The sequence below is a fragment of the Mercenaria mercenaria genome, chromosome 5 (assembly GCF_021730395.1).
Source record: "Mercenaria mercenaria strain notata chromosome 5, MADL_Memer_1, whole genome shotgun sequence".
Classification (NCBI taxonomy): Eukaryota; Metazoa; Mollusca; class Bivalvia; order Venerida; family Veneridae; genus Mercenaria; species Mercenaria mercenaria.
Genome location: NC_069365.1, coordinates 10,219,736 through 10,242,355, shown reverse-complemented (window position 1 = coordinate 10,242,355; position 22,620 = coordinate 10,219,736). Strand labels below are relative to the sequence as shown.

The following is a 22,620-nucleotide window of genomic DNA, read 5'->3' as shown; positions in this document are numbered from 1 at the left end:
TGGAATTATGGGCAAGCTACACGGGTTTCGTTTTGTATTTTCAACAAAATAAAATCCCCTTTCTGATTTGTCTTAGAATTTATTAAACGTATAACCAAATACTGTCCGTAAAAGACAGGTCAGCCTCTTCTCTAAATACCGGATCCCACCGACGCTTTGAATCTACCAGTACACTTAATTAATCTGAATAGGTGGCCTGCCAAATAGGCTAATATGAAAACAACTGTAAAACATCCTTTATTCGTAGTTATAATAAATCTGCAATAAAACAGGTTTATGTCTACCGCCGCAAAAATGAATTGATTCCGTATGACAACCCTGTAATAGATTACTTTAAAACACTCTCATATAAAAACTAATGAAAATAATGCTCGTAAGGTATGATAAACTTTGATGAGAACCCTTACACTAAACCATACGTCATGAATAAACATGATGACGTATTCACTAAGTATAGGCTATACTTTTACCGGTTATAATTGTCGAAATATTTCAAATGCTTTTAAAAGCAGTGCTACACATTATCAGAGAATCGGTAGAGATTTCCGACCAATGAAATAAAATGTGTATTTTATGCTTCTTTGTTCTAAATAAAGAATGTCTTGATCTTTTCAATTTGAAGGCGAAGCAGGCCATTTCAAATGCCATTAAAACGACCAGGCACGTGATTGGTTTTGAATAAAATATTTATATGAAGGCACCCAAACATAATCGCCACTGAATTTGATTTCTTTATTCGACAAGTCGGTACCCCAGATAAATGGGGAATAATATAATAGTTCTAGAACAATTCTATCGGAAGTTATGCCACATTTATGCCACGTGTCAGGCAACAGTTTGCGTGACACCAATGACCTTTAATCCAAACCTTCACCCCAAGCATTTGCAGAAAAAACAACTGTTTACCCTGATTGGTAGTCCAAAAATAGTCCTAAAAAAAAAAAAAAAAAAAAAAAAAAAAAAAAAAAAAAAAACGGGTATACCGACTGTAATATCGCAAGAATCCTAGTATTGTTAAATCTAAATAAATCTCAACCCTTATGTGGTGATAGGCTTGCTAAATCAACAGAATGAGCCGGATGAAGCAGAGACGAAACAATCCACATACATTTGCAGTCCTGAATAAAAATTATTCTGTGAAACAATCGTTTTTTTTTTGTTTGTTTTTTTTTTAATTTACTTTCTGAAATGTAGTGGTCAGAATTCGGATCACCATCTGTAGGTCTACAAATCAGGCTCTGAACCCAAAATTTCAATCATTATTGCTTTGTTTTTTCGTTTGCCAACTGCTATCAAATCCTTAAATACTTTTAAAGCCGCAAAAACCACCTCCAGTAAAATCGTCTAGATAGTTCTGCTGTTTGCCTGATTTCATGTTTGATTCCAACACAAAATTCTTAAATGCCCACCACGACCTAGTAACCTTTTCTTTTTAACCACGGAAACTTCATGAAAATCATTCTTAAATTACAAGTAATATACAGCCATGATGGATAATCAAGGCCCTTCCTTAAATAAATGAGTTTTACAGCTTCGTATGCAAAAACTTATTCAATCAATCTCTTATCATCATAGTTTTAAGAGCATAGCATAGAATGACTACTTTACATTGAAGAAACCAAATGTGTTCGAAATTTAACTTAATACACTAATTTCTGTACATATTGTTACATTGATTAAATATAGTATTAAGTCATTAAACGCCTTGTTTTGGCCTAATCTATGTCACCGTCAACTTGTTACTAAATACTTGTATATTTCAATCTTTTCATGCAAATCATGTAAAACTACCGTCGTGGAAATACAAAAGAATACAGGTATTTTGTGGCGTATCTTTAAATCCTAGCAAATTTTGCAATGTTATCCATTCCTCAAAAGGAAGTGTTGTATCAAATAAAAACTTTCTGTGTCAGTCCAGTGTTTGTGTTAGCAGAGAAGACTATTAAACGTACTAGACGGTATGCGTTTTGCGTTTTTGATGACAAGTCCCTTGACCTAGATCTTGACCTATTTTAGAAATTTAACAGCTGTTATTTTGGGTCGATATAGTCTACTTTGACCGGTGAATTTGCTAAGTTAACTATATCGATATTTCTTTTTTTTTTTTTGAGCTCTGAGACGAAATTTCATTTGAACTTCATCTCCGGGCGCGACCCCAATCTTGACCCTCAAAATGTCTCTGAAATGTTCTACTTGCAAATTATCCCGGGATGTGGGTTTTGATACTTCACTGAAAAGTTATACTGACTGCAGGACACTCCCGAATGTGGAGCGAAGTATGTGCTTTTTTATGGAAAATTTGAATATTAATGAAGTAATTGCACATGCAGTGACGTGTACTCGCCCGAACCGTTTCCGCTGCGTCATTAACCTGCACACATCGCCACCACAAGTCTGTTATGTTTTAAGACCAGGATGCGGGCGATATCACCCGACGCAACTGAAACTGCCCACCGAGCACACGCCATGCTAAAACTTGTACATGTAACAAAGCATTTTCTGAACTTTATCACTGATTGGTTAGATATGTCGCCGCATAAATAATGAACGCTTACGACCACTGCATATAGAATAATTCTGCCCGAGTGTTTTCAGCCTGACCGTCGGTAGACAGTCTAAAATGTCTTTCTTACAAAAAACGTTTTGATAACTAAGTGCCCCCTTTGACCGGCAATAATGCCAAATTGATATATTCGTCTCTGAAAATCTGTTCAAGGGAGGAAAGCAGATGTGCCGCCAATAAGACACTGGTAAGACTAACAGAAGGTATGATTTAATTTGCGCATCTTCCTACAGACTGTAACTTTTTGTTCAATATTAGACATGCTGACCATACAGACGAGCCTAGTATAGATGACCTATACACTTACACCGCCACACCCTCCTTGAAATTTTACCTCTAACCATGACATAGTCTTGTGAAATACCCGAACCATGTAAAAATACTTAAAAATCAATAATATTATCAATACACCCACCAGCATTATCTTGTAACTGTCTGTTTCTTCCTTCTCGATATCGTTTGCACAATTACCGGTCCCTCGTGCTCCAAGGTCATTTGGTGGTATCTGATTCCGCACCTCGTTCCTGGCCGGCCTTTTGTTTCTCTCCTCTCGTCCTATGGTGATATTCCTGTTGTTGACGATTTTGCTCTTACATTTTGCCTGTGACCTTCGTCCTTCCTTTTCCCGGCTTGTCGTTTAGGTCTAACACGTTCATGCGGCATCTCAATTTAAGATTACTTTAAGTTTATCTTTACTGAACGACATGTAGAAGAACTGTAGATTCTGTCAGTGTATAATAACGGTCTATTCGCCCTTTCAGACGCAATGTGAGAAATCTGCACGGCTTTTTGCTTTTATATCGAACAACTGGCTGTGTTCTCGGCTCGCTGAACATGCACATCAGTACTGTATTAACAAAACGAGAACCAGTTCAACTGAATAATAAAGGCCGATTAATCCCGAATCCTTAGCAACTAACAAACATTTTAAGTCTCGAGGAATAAATGAAATTATTTTAAGGAAATAATTTATATTATAGAAGCCTCGACAGTCAGCCAACAGAAGGAGAGCTGATCCTGTGGTTACCATGTCAAGCATATTTGAACAGGTGCTCAATGAAATGAGAGATATGCCAAATGTAAGTTTTAACATTTTTAACTCACCTGAGCCAAAGGCTCATGGTGAGCTTTTGTGACCACTCAATGTCCGTCGTGCATCGTCCTTCCATCAACATTTTTGTCGAGCCCGCTTGTGGAAGTGAAGACATAGTTGTCCAATGGCTGTTCGGTGTATGTGCTTGCGTCCGTGCGTCCATCCGGATTTGTTTGTTCAGACCATAACTTTGACATGCATGGAGCAATCTTGTTTATATTTGGCATGAATGTTAACCTCAGTGAGACAGATTGTCATGCGCAAACACCAGGTTCCTATCTCAAAGGTCAAGGTCACACTTACAGGTCAAAGGTCAAATTCAAAAATGACTGTCCGGAGCATTTCTTCTTCATGCATGGAGGGATTTTGATGTAACTTGGCACAATTGTTCACCATCATGAGACGGAGTGTCTTGCGCAAGAACCAGGTCCCTAGGTCTAAGGTCAAGGCCACACTTAGAGGTCAAAGGATACAAGAATGACAACTTTGTCCGGAGCATTTCTTCTTCATGCATGGAGGAATTTTGATGTAACTTGGCACAAATGTTCACCACCATGAGACGGAGTGTCATGCGCAAGAACCAGGACCCTAGGTCTAAGGTCAAGGTCACAGAAGTCAAAAGTCAGATACAAGAATGACTTTGTCTGGAGCATTTCTTTTTGATGCATACAGGGATTTTGATGTAACTTGGCACAATTGTCATCATCATGAGACAGAGTGTCATGCGCAAGATCATAGAATTACTTCCCTTTTTTGTTACTATAAATAGCTTATATTCATAACCTTTTTATTACTGGTGGTAGGGAAAAATCAAGACCACTTTTCTGTAGTACAACATGCATGTTACATCCAATTTTCAGGTGTATTTTGACCTATCTCTACTGGTGAGGATTTTTGTGTGGACTTAGAATTTTATTGTAACTTTTTGCAATCTCTTTTTTATTTGGCACAAATGTTTGCCTTAATGAGACAAGGAGTGTCATGTGCAACTCCCAGTCCTTTTGACAGCTGGCGGGCCCGACATGTTGCCCGTGGGCATCTAGTCTTAAAAAATCTTCTCCTAGAAAACCACTGGGCAGAATTAAACCAAACTTAACAGGAATGATCATTGGGTAGCCCCCTTGCAAATTTTTTCAGAGAATTGAATTCCATACAGAACTCTGGTTGCCATGGCAACCGAAAGGAAAAACTTTAAAAATCTTCTTGTCCAAAACCTCAAGGCATAGAGCCTTGATATTTGGCATGTGACATCATCTTATGGTCCTCTATCAAGATTGTTCAAATTGTGCCCCTTGGGTGAAAAGAGGCCCCACCCCAGGGCTCACAAGTTTTACATAGACTTATATAGGAAAAAACTTTAAAAATCTTCTTGTCCAAAATCGCAAGACCTAGGCCTTTGATATTTTGTATGTATCATTGCATTGTGGTCCTCTACCAAAATTATTCAAATTATGCCCCTTGGGTGAAAAGAGGCCCTGCCCCGGTGGTCCCAAGTTTTACATAGACTTATATAGGAAAAAACTTTAAAACTCTTCTTGTCTGAAACTGCAAGGCCTTTGCTTTTGATATTTAGTATGTTGCCTTTCCTAGTGTTTCTCTACCAAAATTGTTCAAATAATGTCCCTGGGGTGAAAAGAGGCCCTGCCCTGGGGGTACCAAGTTTAACATAGACTTATATAGGGAAAAAAATAAAGATTTTCTTGCAGGGTTTTTTCTTGCTGTTTTGGGAACATAGCCTATACCCCCAAAATTGGGAATTTTGACGAGTATATATTCCAGATTGGGAAATATTTAGTCCCGTAGGATATAGTAAGGATGTGTTTAAGCACTTTCTCATACACTTGTTTCACATTGTACAACCTCTTTAACATACTGCCATTACAAAATTGTCCATAATTTGGTCAATGTTTGTGCAATTTTGATGATTTTTTTTTTCAGAATGTAGATTGGGAATTTTTGCACTCATTTTGGGAAAAAAACTTTTTGGCATTGGGAATATAGCCCAATAACGGCTATAAAAACGGCCGAAAAAAAACCCTGTCTTGTCTGAAAGTTCAAGGCCTAGGCCTTTGATATTTGGTATTTAGCATTGCCTAGTGGATCTCTAACAAGATTGTTCAAATTATGCCCCTGGGTGAAAATAGGCCCCACCCTGGGGGTCACTTGTTATACGAGTTATATAGGAAAAAATACTTCAAAAAGTATCAGATCATATTTCCTGAACTGTTTAATTATAATTACCTGATGACCCCAAGCGATTAGGGATCACTTGACTGTGACCTTCACCTACTGACCTACTTTATTGTTTTTTAAGATACAGCCTTGAAATTTGGATGGCATGTACAGTTTAGCACACTGATCTTAAAACTGACTTTTAGTAACCATGAATGTGACCTACTGACCTTTCTTGTCTTTTAAGCCTTGAAATTTGGATGACATGTACAGTTTTGCATGCTGATCTTAAAACTCACTTTCAGTGACCATGAATTTGACCTACTGACCTACTTTCTTAGTATTTTAGCATCAGTTTGACATTTGAAACATGTAGCTCATATTACTCAGGTGAGCGATCCAGGGTCATCATGACCCTCTTGTTGTTGATTTGTTTGGTTTTTGTCACAAGTTTAAGTCAGATGTTGACTTTCCAGCCTAGATACTGGTAAAAGAAATTAAGGCATGAGTTAAGGCACAGGTGCTGAGGCAGAATCACTTACCCTTCCTGATGAATAATTTTCCTGCTTCAAAGAACTCTGCCTCGTAAGTGGGGTTTCAAACCCACATTTAGCTGGAAAAGGGCAGTTGATTTGAAGTTTGGGACCTTGACCACTTGGCGATAGAAGTTCCTGATTTTGAAATAGGTTATCATCTTTAATATGAGACAGGCTTTCAAAATGTAGGAAATAGAAACTTGCAACTAATACTGATGTATTCTTTAACTTCGAGCTTTATTAGATATCCAGGTAATTAAATAGTAGTGCTTTAAACTTTGCAGATAAGAGATTTTGTATTTTAGTATTTTTCATTGTAAATAAGATATTTTTTCAGCAAGATGTACATTGCCTCTTGTCCAGTTGAAATTCTAACATTGAAGAGAAGGAAGTTAGATAATGTATTGTGTTATTTTGAAATATGTATGTGCTTGTTAACTCATTAATTCTTTTAATGTTTTTGTAGACCCACCCATTTTTATACCCAGTTAGTGCCAAAAATGTTCCAGATTACTTCAAGATTGTCAAGGAACCCATGGATCTCCAACATATTAGAGAGGTATGGTTGATACAGATATTGTAAAGCATGGTAGTGAAAGGATAAACATTTAGCTATCAAACTGGGTTTGTTTTTGTTACCAGGAATTGCATATTTTAGTGGTTCTTTTTGTCACAAATTTCAGACACAGAGCTTCCTATATACTGTTCTCAGGTTAGTTACATGTACATTTATAAAGTGCTTTCAAAATTTCAATAGTTTAGATTTGCGGTAAACCAATACGGCTGTTTGAATTTTGCAGTTCTAAGTCAGAGCATTCATATTCGGGGCATTGGTGGCCTTAAATGCATTTCCATTTTGAATGTCTTTGTATATTGATAAATAACTGAAATTGTTTGATTAGGAACTTTTATGAAGGGAGTATAATAAGTTATAAGGAAAGAATCAAAGTAAGATGCAAAATAAATTGTGGCAGATTTGATCTTTCTTGTCAATCTATTAAAGCCCACACCCTTAGCTCAGTAGGGAGAGCATTGGTCTACAGATCGCGGGGTCGTGAGTTCGATCCCCGGGCGGGGCGTATGTTTTCCATGATGATTTGATGAAAGACATTGTGTCTGAAATCATCCTTCCTCCATCTCTGATTCATGTGGGGAAGTTGGCATTTACTTGGGGAGAACAGGTTTGTACTGATACAGAAGCCAGGAACACTGGTTAGGTTAGCTGCCCGTCATTACATGACTGAGATACTGTGGAAAACTGCGTTAAACCCAGAAAAATAAATTGTCAATCTATAAAAGGAGCTTGTATTTCTACCCTGCTCAGGACAGTTTTTGATTTGTTAAAATGGAAAATTGTTCTTTTTCATTTCAGAATTTGAGAGCAAAGAAGTACAAGTCAAGAGAGGATTTTCTGTTGGATGTAAATTTGATTATGAAGAATAGTAGCTTGTATAATGGTATGTGTAACATGAACTTGAAGTGAATTCAATAAAGTAGAAATACATTGTTGTTGAAATGGAGATTTATACCATTTTTTTAAGTTGAAAGTTGTATGAGATACATTTGAATATCATTGCTTTGATATTTTGATTGAATTTGGAAATAAACAGGACATTTGTTTATAGTATTGTTACACATGTTTGATTTGATGATTTCAGGTCCAAAGAGTACCCTGACTATGACAGCACAGAGTATGTTAGACCACTGTCTCAGGAGACTGGCAGAGGTAGGGCCTCTCTGTCTTAAGTTGTGCAATATGTGTATATTTAAAGCTGGCATATCTCAATACCAAATCGGTGTTAATTGTGGTTCAAACATGTTCTGTTATTATAACCTTGTGCCGTGGTAATGACCAAATTAGTACTTCTTCCATAACAAGTTTCATGTAGCAAGTGTTATTTTCAAAATACTATATTTATAATTTGTTACCTATAGAGCTGTTACACTGTAAGGTCTATCCCACTGGCTGCTGATACTACTTCATGTCTTTTCCTTAATCTAAGCAAGACACTTACAGCTGCTGATAGTAAAGTCTTCATTGGAAACTAAATCACAAATAACATTTTGATCATTACAGAAAGAAGATAAGTTAATGCGTCTAGAGAAAGCTATAAACCCACTGCTGGATGACAATGATCAGGTGGCCTTCTCCTTCATCCTGGAAAATATACTCAACAGAATCAAACTGGTCGACAATGTGAGTAAAGTTACCAATACATTATTTCCTTGTCATCTTCTTTGAACATCAGCGTCAGATCGCTTACAGTGATGGTACAGAATGAATGCCAGATGTCTTGCCCAATAAAGGAATTGTTTTGCTATATTTTTATGCCCCCGGCATCTAGTGATTGTCCTGTCCGTCCGTTTGTTCGTCCGTCCGTACGGGGTTAACCAAATGGGACCGTTTCGCCTAGCATCAATACCCCTTACTAGAATGATTTGATACTAATGCAGATGTAACCTGGGACCATTCCTCATCTTCAGACATCACCTGACCTCAGTTTGACCTTGACCTCATTTTGGACTTAGGTTGCTTTATATGGGCCATCTCTTGGTTAACCAAATGGGACCGTTTCGTCTAGCATCAATACCCCTTACTACAGTGACTTGATACTAATGCAGATGTAACCTGTGACCATTCCTCATCTTCAGACATTAGTTTGACCTTGAACTTGACCTCATTTTGGACTTAGGTTGCTTTATATGGGCCATCTCTTGGTTAACCAAATGGGACTGTTTCTTCTAGCATCAATATCCCTTACTAGAATGACTTGATACTAATGCAGATGTAACCTGTGACAATTCCTCATCTTCAGACATCACCTGACCTCAGTTTGACCTTGAACTTGACTTCGTTTTGGACTTAGGTTGCTTTGTATCGACAAGGATGCCACCGGGGACACCAAGCGTTTATTGAACGCTGCTTCTTGTTTGGTTTTGTATTTCTGGTGCGATTTGGAATTTTATTATTGTTTAGCTGCAATTTCACTCCCAAAATTTAGTTCTGGAGCCATTTACAACTTGGTATATAGTTCAGGTGCCATTGTCAACTACCCTTGTATAGTTGCATTTTTAAGCTATCTGTGTATATAGTTGTGATGACATTGGCACCTAAAATTGTTCCGCTGCATATTATACTCTCTATAATATATTATATAGTTCTGTGTCATTGGCAACTTTGTCAGTACTACAACCTATGTCAGTCATTTCACAAGTGTTATGTTTAAATATATAAGGTGTACATATATATCTTTTGCACTTGTGTATTTCAGACATGGCCATTCCAAAATCCAGTAAACAAAAAAATCATCAAGGATTACTATGATGTCATAGAGCAGCCAATGGACCTTGCCTCCATATTAAAGGTACTGTTTTATATGTGTATCTTGTGTTTAATGTTATCAGATTTAGTTTTATTCGGGGCCTCTGTGGCCGAGTTGTTAAGGTTGTTGACTTCAAATCACTTGCCCCTCATCAGTATGGGTTCAAGCCTCATGTGGGGCATTGAATTCTTCATATGAGGAAGCCATCCAGCTGGCTTACGGAAGGTCAGTGGTTCGTCGGTGGGGTCTTCATCTATGATCAAAGCTGGAAAGTCACCATATGCCCTATAATTGTGTCGGTGCAACGTTAAACCCAACAAAATAAATAAATAAATTAGTTTTATTCTTACAGTTACAAAATTGCATTCAGACAAACAATATTTCTTGATGCTTGACCAGTGGGTACATATTTTTGAAGTAACCTTTACCTTAAAAGATCATGCAGCAGTTTCTATGGTGAAGACCATTTTGGATTTTTCTCGGGAGTTCCATTATTTGCGAGAAGAATTATGGCATAATTGTTTTTATATACACTGACCCATATAATTTGTGATATTTCAGTTTTGTTGTTTGTAATATAAGTTTTTATACGCCCGTTTGAAAAACGGGACGTATTATGGGAACGCCCCTGGCGGGCGGATGGGCGGGTGAGCGGGCGGCGTCCACAGACCTTGTCCGGAGCATATCTTCTACATGCATGGAGGGATTTTGATGAAACTTGGCACAGTTGTTCACCATCATGAGACGGAGTGTCATGCGCAAGAACCAGGTCCCTAGGTCTAAGGTCAAGGTCACACTTAGAGGTCAAAGGTCAAATTCAAGAATGACTTTGTCCGGAGCATATCTTCTTCATGCATGGAGGGATTTTGATGAAAGTTGGCACAATTGTTCATCATCATGAGACGGAGTGTCATGCGCAGAAACCAGATCCCTAGGTCTAAGGTCAAGGTCACACTTAGAGGCCAAAGGATACAAGAATGAAAAATTCAAGAATGACTTTGTCCGGAGCATATCTTCTTCATGCATGGAAGGATTTTGATGTAGCTTGGCACAGTTGTTCACCATAATGAGGGGGAGTGTCATGCGCAAAAACCAGGTCCCTAGGTCTAAGGTCAAGGTCACACTTAGAGGCCAAAGGTCGGATACAAGAATGACTTTGTCCGGAGCATTTCTACTTCATGCATGGAGGGATTTTGATGTAACTTGGCACAATTGTACACCATCATGAGAAGGAGTGTCATGCACTGGTCCCTTCTTTTGAATTACTTCCCTTTGCTGTTACTATAGATAGCTTATATTGTAACTTTTTTCATTACAAGTCGTAGGGAAAAATCGAGACCACTTTTCTGTAGTACAACATGCATGTTACATCCAGTTCTAATGTGTATTTTGAGCTATCTCTACCTGGTAAGGATTTTTTTGTGGACTCGTAATTTTTTTTTTTTTAATTTTTTTTTTTTTTTTTTTTTTTTTTTTTTTCTCTTTAAAGATTAACTTCCCTTTGTTGTTACTATAAATAACTTACATTGTAACTTTTTTATAATTGACCGTAGGGAAAAACCAAGACCACTTTTCTGTGGTACAACATTGATGTTACTTTCAAATTTTGGGTGTATTTTAAGGTATCTCTACCTGGTAAGGATTTTTTTTGTAGACTTAGAAAAATAAAAGAATTACAATAATTTTTAAAAAACAAAACATTGTAAACAACTAGAAAATTAAAATTCCATTTGCAAATACAGGTGCTAGTGTAAAGAAATTTGCTGTGACGGGCGTATATTGTGACATTCTGGCACTCTTGTTTTATCTGTGTTGCATGTTAATAATATATTTTTGACTACAGAAAATTCAGAGTCACCAGTACCAGAGTAAGGAGGGGTTTATTGGAGATATACAGTTGATCTTAGACAATAGTATCAGGTATAATGGCAAGGACCATGCCTTCACCACTACAGCTAAGAAAATGCTGGATGTATGTAGGTCTGCCATTCAGGAGGTAGGTGTCATTGTTGGTTTTAAGAGTTTAGATAGATGTTACATTGGGTTTTAAAAGAATATTTACTTAACAGTAAGAGACAAAATGAATTTGATGCAGTTCAAAGACAGTTAAATTAAATGATGTTTTTTCAAGTGACAAAAAGTGGCAAAGTCAGATCTTGCTATTACATTAAAACTACAAAATGTTTAATCTTGAAACTCTGTGGTTGCTATGTCAACATAATCCAAATTTATGACAAAAATGTGGATCCTGTAATGACTTAAAAGTACAAGACAATTTTTAATGAAACTTGGTGCATAAAAAGAAAGTGAAAAGGGGATGATACACATAATTATATGAGCCGCGCCATGAGAAAACCAACATAGTGGGTTTGCGACCAGCATGGATCCAGACCAGCCTGCGCATCCGCGCAGTCTGGTCAGGCTCCATGCTGTTCGCTTTTAAAGCCTATTGGAACTGGAGAAACTGTTAGCGAACAGCATGGATCCTGACCAGACTGCGCGGATGCGCAGGCTGGTCTGGATCCATGCTGGTCGCAGACCCACTATGTTGGTTTTCCCATGGCACGGCTCATATTATTATGCTTCTCTTTAAAGAAGATGGGTATATTGTTGTTTTTTCTGTTTGTCCATTCATCCATCTCCCTGTTCAGTCACCAGTCACAAATGGCAGATTCTTCCATAACTGTAAAAATACAAGAGAATTTGTCATGAAACCCGGGACATAAAAAGAAGGCAACATGGACAATATGCATAATTGAGTCGCACCATGAGAAAACCAACATAGTGCGTTTGCGACCAGCATGGATCCTGACCAGCCTGCCCATCAATGCAGTCTGGTTAGGATCCATGCTGTTCGCTTTTAAAGCCAATTGCAATTATAGAAACTGTTAGGGAACAGCATGGATCCTGATCAGACTGCGCGTATGCGCAGGCTGGTCTGGATCCATGCTGGTCGCAAACCCACTATGTTGGTTTTCTCATGGCACGGCTCATACCTATTTTATTTTGTCAGATTATCAGTTCATTCAACCATCTGTCTGTCAATTGATCATTTACAAAAGACAGATCATGTGTTGTTACATTTTCTGGTCCTTTTGGATCATGGAGAGCATTCAATTTTGCTATAATTGAATCCCGCCTAAGCTGGCGCTAGGAGCTTGAGGGCACTGCATGTTTCATTACCTCTTATAAACAGGTTGAGTCAAACCAAGTCTGCTGTTATGTTGATTGGTAGCATTATGTGCTTCCAAAGGATCCTTTCACAGATTTTATAACTTTAACAGTACAAGAGCATTTTTTATGAAACCTGTTTTTACAGATGATATGTTGTTTGGAGAATATGCAGGACCTTCAATTTCATTTTCAATATCTAAATACAGTCAGACATTTTTAGCTAGAACTCTGATAAATCATGCACTTTCCTTTGCTCGGACACATCATCGGGTCTCGGCCAAATATCTGAATAATGTATATTTTTCTGTTTCTAAGTTCTGTATAGCAAGTAAAAGAAAAAGCTCTTCATGTTAACTTTAGAATGATGAGACCATAACCCAGTTGGAGAAAGATATCCGGGCTGCCCAGGAGGCTGCATTGGAGGCTGCAGAATCGGAGAGTGTTGTTACTGGTACATCCATCACACATGATGATCTTGCACAAGGTTTGTAGGTTTATATTGTGTGTTTTTCTGGTTGTAGAAAAGGACAGGATCTCATAAGTTTTCCAGAATGGAATTGTACTGAACAGCATCCCTAAAGTCTATTTATTTATACATGTAGTTAATTCTTATTCTTGCTAGTTAAAACATCTATTCTACAGTAGGGTAATTCACTGTTTACACATTAAAATAACCTAACAAGTTCTCTGCTTGACAGATCTAGGTTACACATAATCTGTTGTAGGGATAACATGCTTTTTTGTGTTATAACATCTGCGGAATCCAGAAGGTCCCTCTGCGTCATTAAATTTCCATGAAATGTGTGGTAAAGTCTACATTGTTTTTTCAGGTTGACGTCATTTCCTTTTGAATTTTTCGTTTTGGGGCTGTTATAGGTTTATGCTTTGCCACAGAATGTGAATATATATAAAAAGGTGTTAAAACAGCATGTGAGCACGAGAATCTCGCCTTAAACACACATTTTCTCTACTGTTAAAAGACCCCCAAAAAGTGGCAATAACAGCAGTTTTATGCTAGAATGAGAATTTCAATATAAGAAACCATAACCTATAATTGCAGGTACCCGGTAATGTTTTTCTTTTTCTCAAAAAAATACAAAATAGCCTGAAAAGAATTAGTATGTGATCACAAAATATCTGTGAATAGACTGGCAAAAGGAAGCCAAGTGGCAGTGATAATTGTAAAATTTTGATGTTGCTGTGACATAAGTCCCCTACTGGTTGGAAACCAGTTTCGGGGACTATAGGAATGCGCTTTTCCGTCATTCTGTCCGCAATTTCGTGTCGGGTCCATAACTCTGTCATCCATGAAGGGACTTTAATATTACTTGGCACAAATGTTCCCCATGATGAGACGATGTGTCATGCACAAGACCCCAACCCCTAGCTCAAAGGTCAAGGTCTTAATTGGAGGTCATAGGTCAACAGGGCTTTTTTCCTGTCTGCTCCATAATACTTCCTTCCATGAAGGGATTTTAATATTACAAATGTAACTCATAATAAGTCGATGTGGCATGCACAACGTCTAAACCCCTAACTCAAAGGTCAAGGTCACACTTAACAGTCAAATGTTAACACGGCATGAACAGGGTCTGTTTCATGTCCAGTCCATAATTCTGTCCTTCATTAAAGGATTTTAATGTCACATGGCACAAATGTTCCCCATGATGAGGTGACGTGTCATGGGCAAAACCAGGACCCCTGACCCAAAGGTCAAGGTCACAATTGGGGGGTCAAAGGTCAACAGGGCTTTTTCCTGTCCATTCCAGAACTCTGTCATGCATCAAGGGATTACAGTATTACTTGGCATAAATGTTCCCCTTGATGAGGGGACATGTCATGCACAACACCCAGAACCCTAGCTTTAAGGTCAACGTCACACTTTGAGATCAAAGGTCAATAGGATTTTTTCCTGTCTGGTCTATAACTTTGTCTGCAAGACTGGATTTAAAGCTCAGTTGGCACAAGTATTCCCTTGGATGAGGCATCATGTCATGCGCAAAACCCGGGCCCTAGGTCTAATCTCAAGGACACACTTAGGGGCCAAAGGTCAGATACAAAAATGACTTTGTCCGGAGTATTTCTTCTTCATTCGTGGAGGGATTTTGATGTAGTTTGGCACAAATGAGATGGATTGTCATGCGCAAGAACAAGGTCCCTAGGTGTAAGGTCAAGATCATACTTAGAGGTCAAAGGTTAAATTTAAGAATGACTTTGTCCAGAGCATTTCTTCTTCATGCAGAGGGATTTTGATGTAACTTGGCACAAATGTTCACCACCATGAGGTTTTAATAATTACCTCCCTTTGTTGTTACTATAAATAGATTATATTTTTACTTTTTTAGCTCATCTGATTTTTTGGAAAAAAATGATGAGTTATTGTCATCACTTGATCGGTGTCGGCCTCAGCGTCGGCCTGGTTAAGTTTTATGTTTAGGTCAGCATTTCTCCTATCAAAGGTATTGTTTTGAAACTTGCAACACTTGTTCACCATCAATAGCTGACCCTGTACAGCAAGAAACATAACTCCATCCTGCATTTTGCAAGAATTTTGGCCCCTTTTGGACTTAGAAAATATCAGATTTCTTGGTTAAGTTTTATGTTTAGGTGAACTTTTCTCTTAAACTATCAAAGCTATTGCTTTGAAACTTGCAACACTTGTTCACCATCATAAGTTGACCGTGTACATCAAGAAACATAACTCCATCCTGCTTTTTTCAAGAATTATTGTCCCTTTTGGACATAGAAAATCAGATTTCTTGGTTAAGTTTTTAGCTATTGTGACCGCTTGATGTCCGTCGTCCAGCGTGCGCCAACAATTTCTAAAAAAATCTTCTTGAAAACCACTGGGCAGAATTACACCAAACTTCACAGAAATGATCCTTGGGTGGCCCCCATTCAAAATTATTCAAAGAATTGAATTCCATGCAGAACTCTGGTTGCCATGGCAACCGAAAGGAAAATCTTTAAAAATCCTCTTGTCCAAAACCACAGGGCCTAGGGCTTTGATATCTGGTGTGTAGCATCATCTAGTTGTCCTCTACCAAAATTATTCAAATTATCCCCCTAGGGTCAAATATGGCCCGGCCCCGGGGGTCACATGGTTTATATAGACTTATATAGGGAAAACCTTGAAAATCTTCTTGTACAAAACCACATGGCCTAGGGCTTTGATATTTGGTATGTAGCATCATCTAGTGGTCCTCTACCAAGATTGTTCAAATTATCCCCCTAGGGTCAAATACGGCCCCGCCCCGGGGGTCACATGGTTTATATAGACTTATATAGGGAAAACTTTGAAAATCTTCTTGTACAAAACCACATGGCCTAGGGCTTTGATATTTGGTATGTAGCATCATCTAGTGGTCCTCTACCAAGACTATTCAAATTATCCCTCTAGGGTCAAATATGGCCCCGCCCCGGGGGTCCAAAGTTTTACAAATACTTCTATAGGAAAAAAAGTTTAAAAATCTTCTTGTCTGAAACCACAACACTTAGACCTTTGATATTTGCTTTGTAACATTGTCTTATAGTCCTCAACCAAAATTGTTCAAATTGTACCCCTTGGGTGAAAAGAGGCCCTGCCCTGGGGGTCCCAAGTTTTATATAGACATATAGGAAAAAGCTTTAAAAATCTTCTTGTCTGAAACCATATGACCTAGGCTTTTGATATTTGGTATGATGCATTGTCTAGTAGTCCTCTACCAAAATTGTTCAAATTATGCCCCTGGGGTTAAAAGAGGCCCCGCCCTGGGGTCACTTAGTTATTATTTGAGTTATATAGGAAAAATACTTAAAAAATCATCTGATCCTATTTCCAAGACTGTTTAATTATAATTACCTGATGACCCCAAGTAATATGATGTCACTTGACTGTGACCTTGACCTACTGACCTACTTTCTTGTTTTTTAAGATACAGCCTTTAAATTTTGATGACATACACAGTTTTGCACACAAATCGTAAAACTGAATTTCATTGACCATGAATGTGACCTACTGACTTTCTTAATATTTTAACATCAGTTTGACATTTGAAACATGTAGCTCATATTACTCAGGTGAGCGATCCAGAGTCATCATGACCCTCTTGTATGTTTAGGTCAGCTTTTCTCATAAACTATCAAAGCTATTGCTTTGAATCTTGCAACAGTTTTTCACCATCATAAGCTGACTTTGTACATCAAGAAACATAACTCCATCCTGCTTTTTGCAAGAATAATGGCCCTTTTTGGACTTAGAAAATCATGGGTAGGACAATATTTCTATTATACAAAAAAATCAGATGAGCGTCAGCACCCGCAAGGCAGTGCTCTTGTTATATCTTGGTGTATCTTCCTATTAAAGTAGAGGTCTCTTATTGAGAAATAAATTCATTTTACTGTCAAATCGCCGAAAAGTGGAGTGCGCTGTCTTACGGACAGCTCTTGTTGTATATGCAAATTTTAATCCAAAAGTTTTATCATAACATATTGTATATACATTGTATAATACAATATCGTTTATACATCATTGACATATATCAGTTCATTATGTAATACTGTAGTAGAAAAAATTAGGTGCCTTCTAGTAGGGGACTTTGTATTGCATGTTTATAATGGATGCAACTATTATATTACAGGTCTAGACAATGAGTCACTGGACAGCTACAGTATGGGCACCTCTAAAGAAGGTGTAACTATCAAGGAATATACAGAGATGGATGAGTCGAACACAGGTGTTACACAAGATTCACAGGTATATGTGGAAGATGTGTCTGTCCCTTCTCTAGTACTGTATTATATTGGATTATTTCAGAAAATATATAATGTGATAATGGTGACACTTCCATAGGTTTCACTGTGAAATAATGAAGTATGTGGATGAGTTTCACAGATTTAAATGAATAGGATTATCAATATTAGATCTAATTTGATCGTTTAATATTTAAACTTCAGACTGCCAGCTGGATGGCTTATCACATGAAAAATTCTGTGTCCCAAGCAAGGTGTTTCAAACCTACATCAGTGAGGGGCAAGTGATTTGAAGTCTGCAACCTTAACCACTTAGCCATGTAGACCCCTTTAAACAACAAAAGTCTGCTGCATTCTTAATAGTACTGTGGGCAGTATGAATAATGCTTAGCTTTGCAAAATGACCTGTACTTTTAGGCAGTAGTTATACTGCTCAAGAGATAGTTATTTAGTAAATATTGTCAATTTCAGCCATATTTCCAAGGAGTGAGCATGTCTGACTCGGACTTTGTTGATATAGAAGGAGACGAAGACTCATTTACCAGGAAAAAGGTAAGATTGGCTGTTTTACAAGTATAGTCAGTAATTTCATTGTTTATACCTAACTTAATTTACAAGTGTAACAGCATTGCAGTCCTAAGATAAATCTCTGATTTATTGCTTGCATTTCTTTGTGAGCATGAACACTCCAAACTGCCACTGGCAGTGGCTTAAGGCAATTATTTATTTCGTAGAAAATTACCTGCTAACAGTAAATAGCAATGTCAAAAAATGACTTCCAACAATAAAGATCTATTCCACTCATTGGGTATTTAGAAATGCATCTCCAGAAACAAAGTTTTTTGGGGGTCATAAATCAGTCTCTTTTTTTTAATGAATGAGCCAAGCTTTTCAAACAAATTTAATTTGGAAAGACACATTTTTACCACTGATTGTCTGAAATCTGTAACCAGAAATATGAATAACTAAAAATATCAGCGAAATGGCCAGATGTTTAATCTGCTAGATCTTTTGTATGTAAAAGTGGTCTTAATATATATAATATTTGCTAAAATTTCATTGCCATCCAGCTTAAAGAATACTGGTTGCAGAGATCAAACAATTATGAAATATGTATGAATGTTGAAACAAACTATTACTAAAGTAATGTACAGTTACAAATCAGCATTTAACTTTGATACAAAGAAAGCTTTTGTATATATTGTTCAGGTAAAGAAGGAAATGAAGCGTGAAGCTTTTGAAGGTGACATGGATGTCACACCAGACAGAATGGAGGAAGAAAATGATATACTTGGTAAGAAAATGTTCTTATTTTGAGCCGGAACAGAATTAAGAAAATGTTTGGGTGAAAGGTTACAGAACTTAAAAACTACTGTGTTTGCAAGGAACAAAGAGCATATCCTATTACAATGAAAATGTTAGTAATACAACTAACAGTTTTTTTAAAGGATAAGAATTGTTCTCAATCAATCAAGTTATGACTAAAATTTAAAAAAACAAAACAAAAACAAGACAGGCCTTTTAACAAGTGAGGTCCAGAAACAATCTACTTTCTTAATGGTATTCAAATATGGTACTTAAGGTGATAAGAAAAATCAGTTAGAAAATTCTCAAAGAGGAATTATTGACTACTTTTCACCAGATATATAGATATTTTTGATGAATGGTTTAGGTAAAAGAGGAATGGGAACTCTGTTTATGTTACAAGTGAATTAAGGTATAAGAACTCATGTTACAGGTAAATTAAGTGATGATTCTGAAGATGAGAAGAACACCCAGGAGGATCTTGTACAGCAAGGATATACTTACATGGAGGATGAACAGAGTTGCATGGAGTCTGCTGCGTCACAACAGTATCAGGTAAGTTAAACAACTACCTGAAATGTTCACGACAGTATAAGGTAAGTCAAACATCTACCTGCAGTGGTCACAGCAGTATCAGGTAAGTCAAACAACTACCTGCAGGGGGCATCCATGGCCAAATGGTTAAGGTTGCTCACTTCAAATTACTTTCCCCTCACCGATGTGGGTTCGAGCCTCAGTCAAGGCTTTGAAATCTTCATGTGAGGAAGCCATCAAGCTGGCTTACGGAAGGTCGGTGGTGACCTATAATTGTGTCAGTGCGACATTAAACCCAACAAAAAAAAACAACTACCAGCAATGGTCATGAACAGTATCAGATAAGTCAAACATTTACCTGCAGTGGTATCAGGTAAGTCAAACATCTACCTGCAATGGTCACTACAGTATCAGGTAAGTCAGACATCTACCTGCATTGGCCACAAGAGTATCAGGTAAGTCAGACATCTACCTGCAGTGGTCACAACAGTATCAGGTAAGTCAGACATCTACCTGCAGTGGTCACAACAGTATCAGGTAAGTCAGACATCTACCTGCAGTGGTCACGACAGTATCAGGTAAGTCAGACATCTACCTGCAGTGGTCACGACAGTATCAGGTAAGTCAGACATCTACCTGCAGCGGTCAGCACAGTATCAGGTAAGTCAGACATCTACCTGCAGCGGTCAGCACAGTATCAGGTAAGTCAGACATCTACCTGCAGCGGTCAGCACAGTATCAGGTAAGTCAGACATCTACCTGCAGCGGTCAGCACAGTATCAGGTAAGTCAAACATCTACCTGAAATGGTCAGCACAGTATCAGGTAAGTCAGACATCTACCTGAAATGGTCAGCACAGTATCAGGTAAGTCAAACATCTACCTGAAATGGTCAGCACAGTATGTTAGGGTGTCTTACTGCCTAGTCAAGTGTTGTGAGTGTTACTCACAGTAGGACCTGAGTTCTGTACAGAACTTTTGACAAATAAACTTGTCTCTGTTGGTTTCAACTCAGACATAAGGAAACTGTTACTTGCTTGTTGTTATCTTCTTAATACTGGTTACTTTTTAGAAAAACTGCAAACATTAAAAAATAATGACAGTTTCTGTTGTCAGAATGTATGACTAAAGCAAAAAGGTTACATTCATACATGGTTTTATATAGACATTAATTTTTGATGAAAGAAATGAGAAAGGTCATGTGTATTTATATACTTGCAGGTACAGCCTCCACAGCTAGAGGATGAGAACAGTTTTGATCCGTCCGAGTTTTTCCGTCACAGTGCTCTTGCTAGTCAAGCGGCAGCCGAGGAGGAACAGAATCAGCTGGAGGATCAACCAATGGATACTGTTCTCAACAATGACCTTGAGGTATCGGAATCAGAGAGCGAGAATGAAGGTCAGGCTAACGACCAGGGAGAAGATTCTAATGAGGGATTTGATATAGAAGAATTCCTGCAATAATCTGAAATGGTTGACCTGACAATTGAAGTGATAAGTAAGAGGCTGAAGCAGTTGTCAGGTCACAGATTATGAACATGGAGAAAAGTGTAGTGTCAAGTATATGTACTATGTTTAGGTAAATTTGACATATGAACCTATTTCAGTACACAGCTCATAATATCTGAGAATGTGTACTCAACTTGTGCAATACAGACGTTCTGACTTACCTACAACTGCAGGAACTGTTTTAATAAAAAGCAGGATAAGCTCACCAATTCAGGAAAGAGAAACAGAAAAGATTGGATTCATACTAGGAAAATATGAAACAGACTGTAAACAGTTGACAGGTGCATTTTAGCAGTGACCTGCAAACAGTTCACAGATCTGTTAGTTGTGACATGCAAACAGTTCACAGGTGCATTTTAGCCGTGACTTGCAAACAGTTCACAGGTGCGTTTTAGCAGTGACTTGCAAACAGTTCACAACAGGTCTGTTAGTTGTGACATGCAAAAAGGTCACAGGTGCGATTTAGCGGTGACTTGCAAACAGTTCACAACAGGTCTGTTAGTTGTGACATGCAAAAAGTTCACAGGCATGTTAGTTGTTCAGTTCATAGGTGTGTTTTAGTAGTGATCTGTAAGCAGTTCTTTGACATATTTTAGCTGTGATCTGCAACAGTTTACAGGCGTGTTCTGGCACTGGGAAATATTTGTTAGTGTTAATAGGTGGTTCGAAGGAAGTTTTGTTCATGTGAAGCATTCAAAATAGATATCAGGCATGGATGTATTACTATTAGATTGAACAAGAAGATAAAGTTGATTACTACTGAACTTTACATGCATGTAAAGTTTTTAATTAAGAAACTGGCTAAAAGTTGAGTGCTGGTACATGTGAATGTGCTTCATTTTAATATATATACTTGACTATATGAAGCTGTTGGAGATCTGTGAATCATTGTAAAATAGATGTCATGTTTTGTGTTGTGACTTAACACAACATGAACTGTGTTTACAGCTCACAATGCTGTTGTTATGAATCATGTTGAGACTTGAGGGCATCGAGCGAATATTTTTTCAAGTTACAATATTTCAAATGTTGGCATACTTCCCTGAAGGCACTGCCGACCCGATCTTACAATCTGAAGTGATTAATTGGTTGAAAACTGAGATAGAAGTAAAACTTCACAGCGCTATTTCATTTTCACTTTTATTGCATATAAATCACTGCGTTGAACCCTCGAAGTGTGGATATCATAATCCTTTTCATTAAAATCTGCCAGGTTCTAGATTATTAATCTTCTCACCTCAGAAAAACCTGTGCTATATTGCAGGTTTCAAAACATCTCTTGGGACATGTATCTCGGTCAATAATAAATACCTGTACTCTTTACAGAACTAAAACAATTTGATGTCTAAAGAAAACATTGAGAATAAAATATTAGAAATACATCACAGGATCGTATTTGTGTTCTTGTGAGAACACGATATAGTGCTAATTGTATTCCAGCCCTCTGCAGAATTAACACCTAATTTGTGGCATCTTTAACATCAACACGTGAACTGCTGTATGACACTAACTCTGCAAGGAATGTGTAGCTAATGTTTAAGGCTCACACATTAATAGCTTAATCTGCATCCATATGTTTATGCACAAAGACTAGTTTTGTTTCAAATCTTCTTAATCTCTTTGTTCCATCTATCTGGATGTAAAGATTCAAGATCTGTATAAAAATGACATTTTTGTCTAT

At 37.6% G+C, this 22,620-nt stretch overlaps 1 protein-coding gene across 5 annotated transcripts in view; it reads left to right on the top strand.

The window, feature by feature from the left end:
* The window catches only part of LOC123556421 (transcription initiation factor TFIID subunit 1-like), a 75,666-nt gene extending 53,575 nt beyond the window's left edge, over window positions 1-22,091 (top strand). For all 5 annotated transcript variants that reach the window (XM_053542629.1, XM_053542632.1, XM_053542628.1 and 2 more), the window contains 13 exons: window positions 3,544-3,642; window positions 6,831-6,923; window positions 7,737-7,821; window positions 8,023-8,090; window positions 8,442-8,561; window positions 9,637-9,729; window positions 11,531-11,683; window positions 13,222-13,345; window positions 17,481-17,596; window positions 18,064-18,144; window positions 18,802-18,886; window positions 19,331-19,452; window positions 20,652-22,091. In XM_053542629.1, the coding sequence (XP_053398604.1) occupies window positions 3,544-3,642; window positions 6,831-6,923; window positions 7,737-7,821; window positions 8,023-8,090; window positions 8,442-8,561; window positions 9,637-9,729; window positions 11,531-11,683; window positions 13,222-13,345; window positions 17,481-17,596; window positions 18,064-18,144; window positions 18,802-18,886; window positions 19,331-19,452; window positions 20,652-20,894 (1,482 nt within the window). In that variant the 3' untranslated portion in view covers window positions 20,895-22,091. The remainder of the gene's footprint in view (window positions 1-3,543; window positions 3,643-6,830; window positions 6,924-7,736; window positions 7,822-8,022; window positions 8,091-8,441; window positions 8,562-9,636; window positions 9,730-11,530; window positions 11,684-13,221; window positions 13,346-17,480; window positions 17,597-18,063; window positions 18,145-18,801; window positions 18,887-19,330; window positions 19,453-20,651) is intronic.
* The last annotated feature ends 529 nt before the right edge of the window (window positions 22,092-22,620 follow it).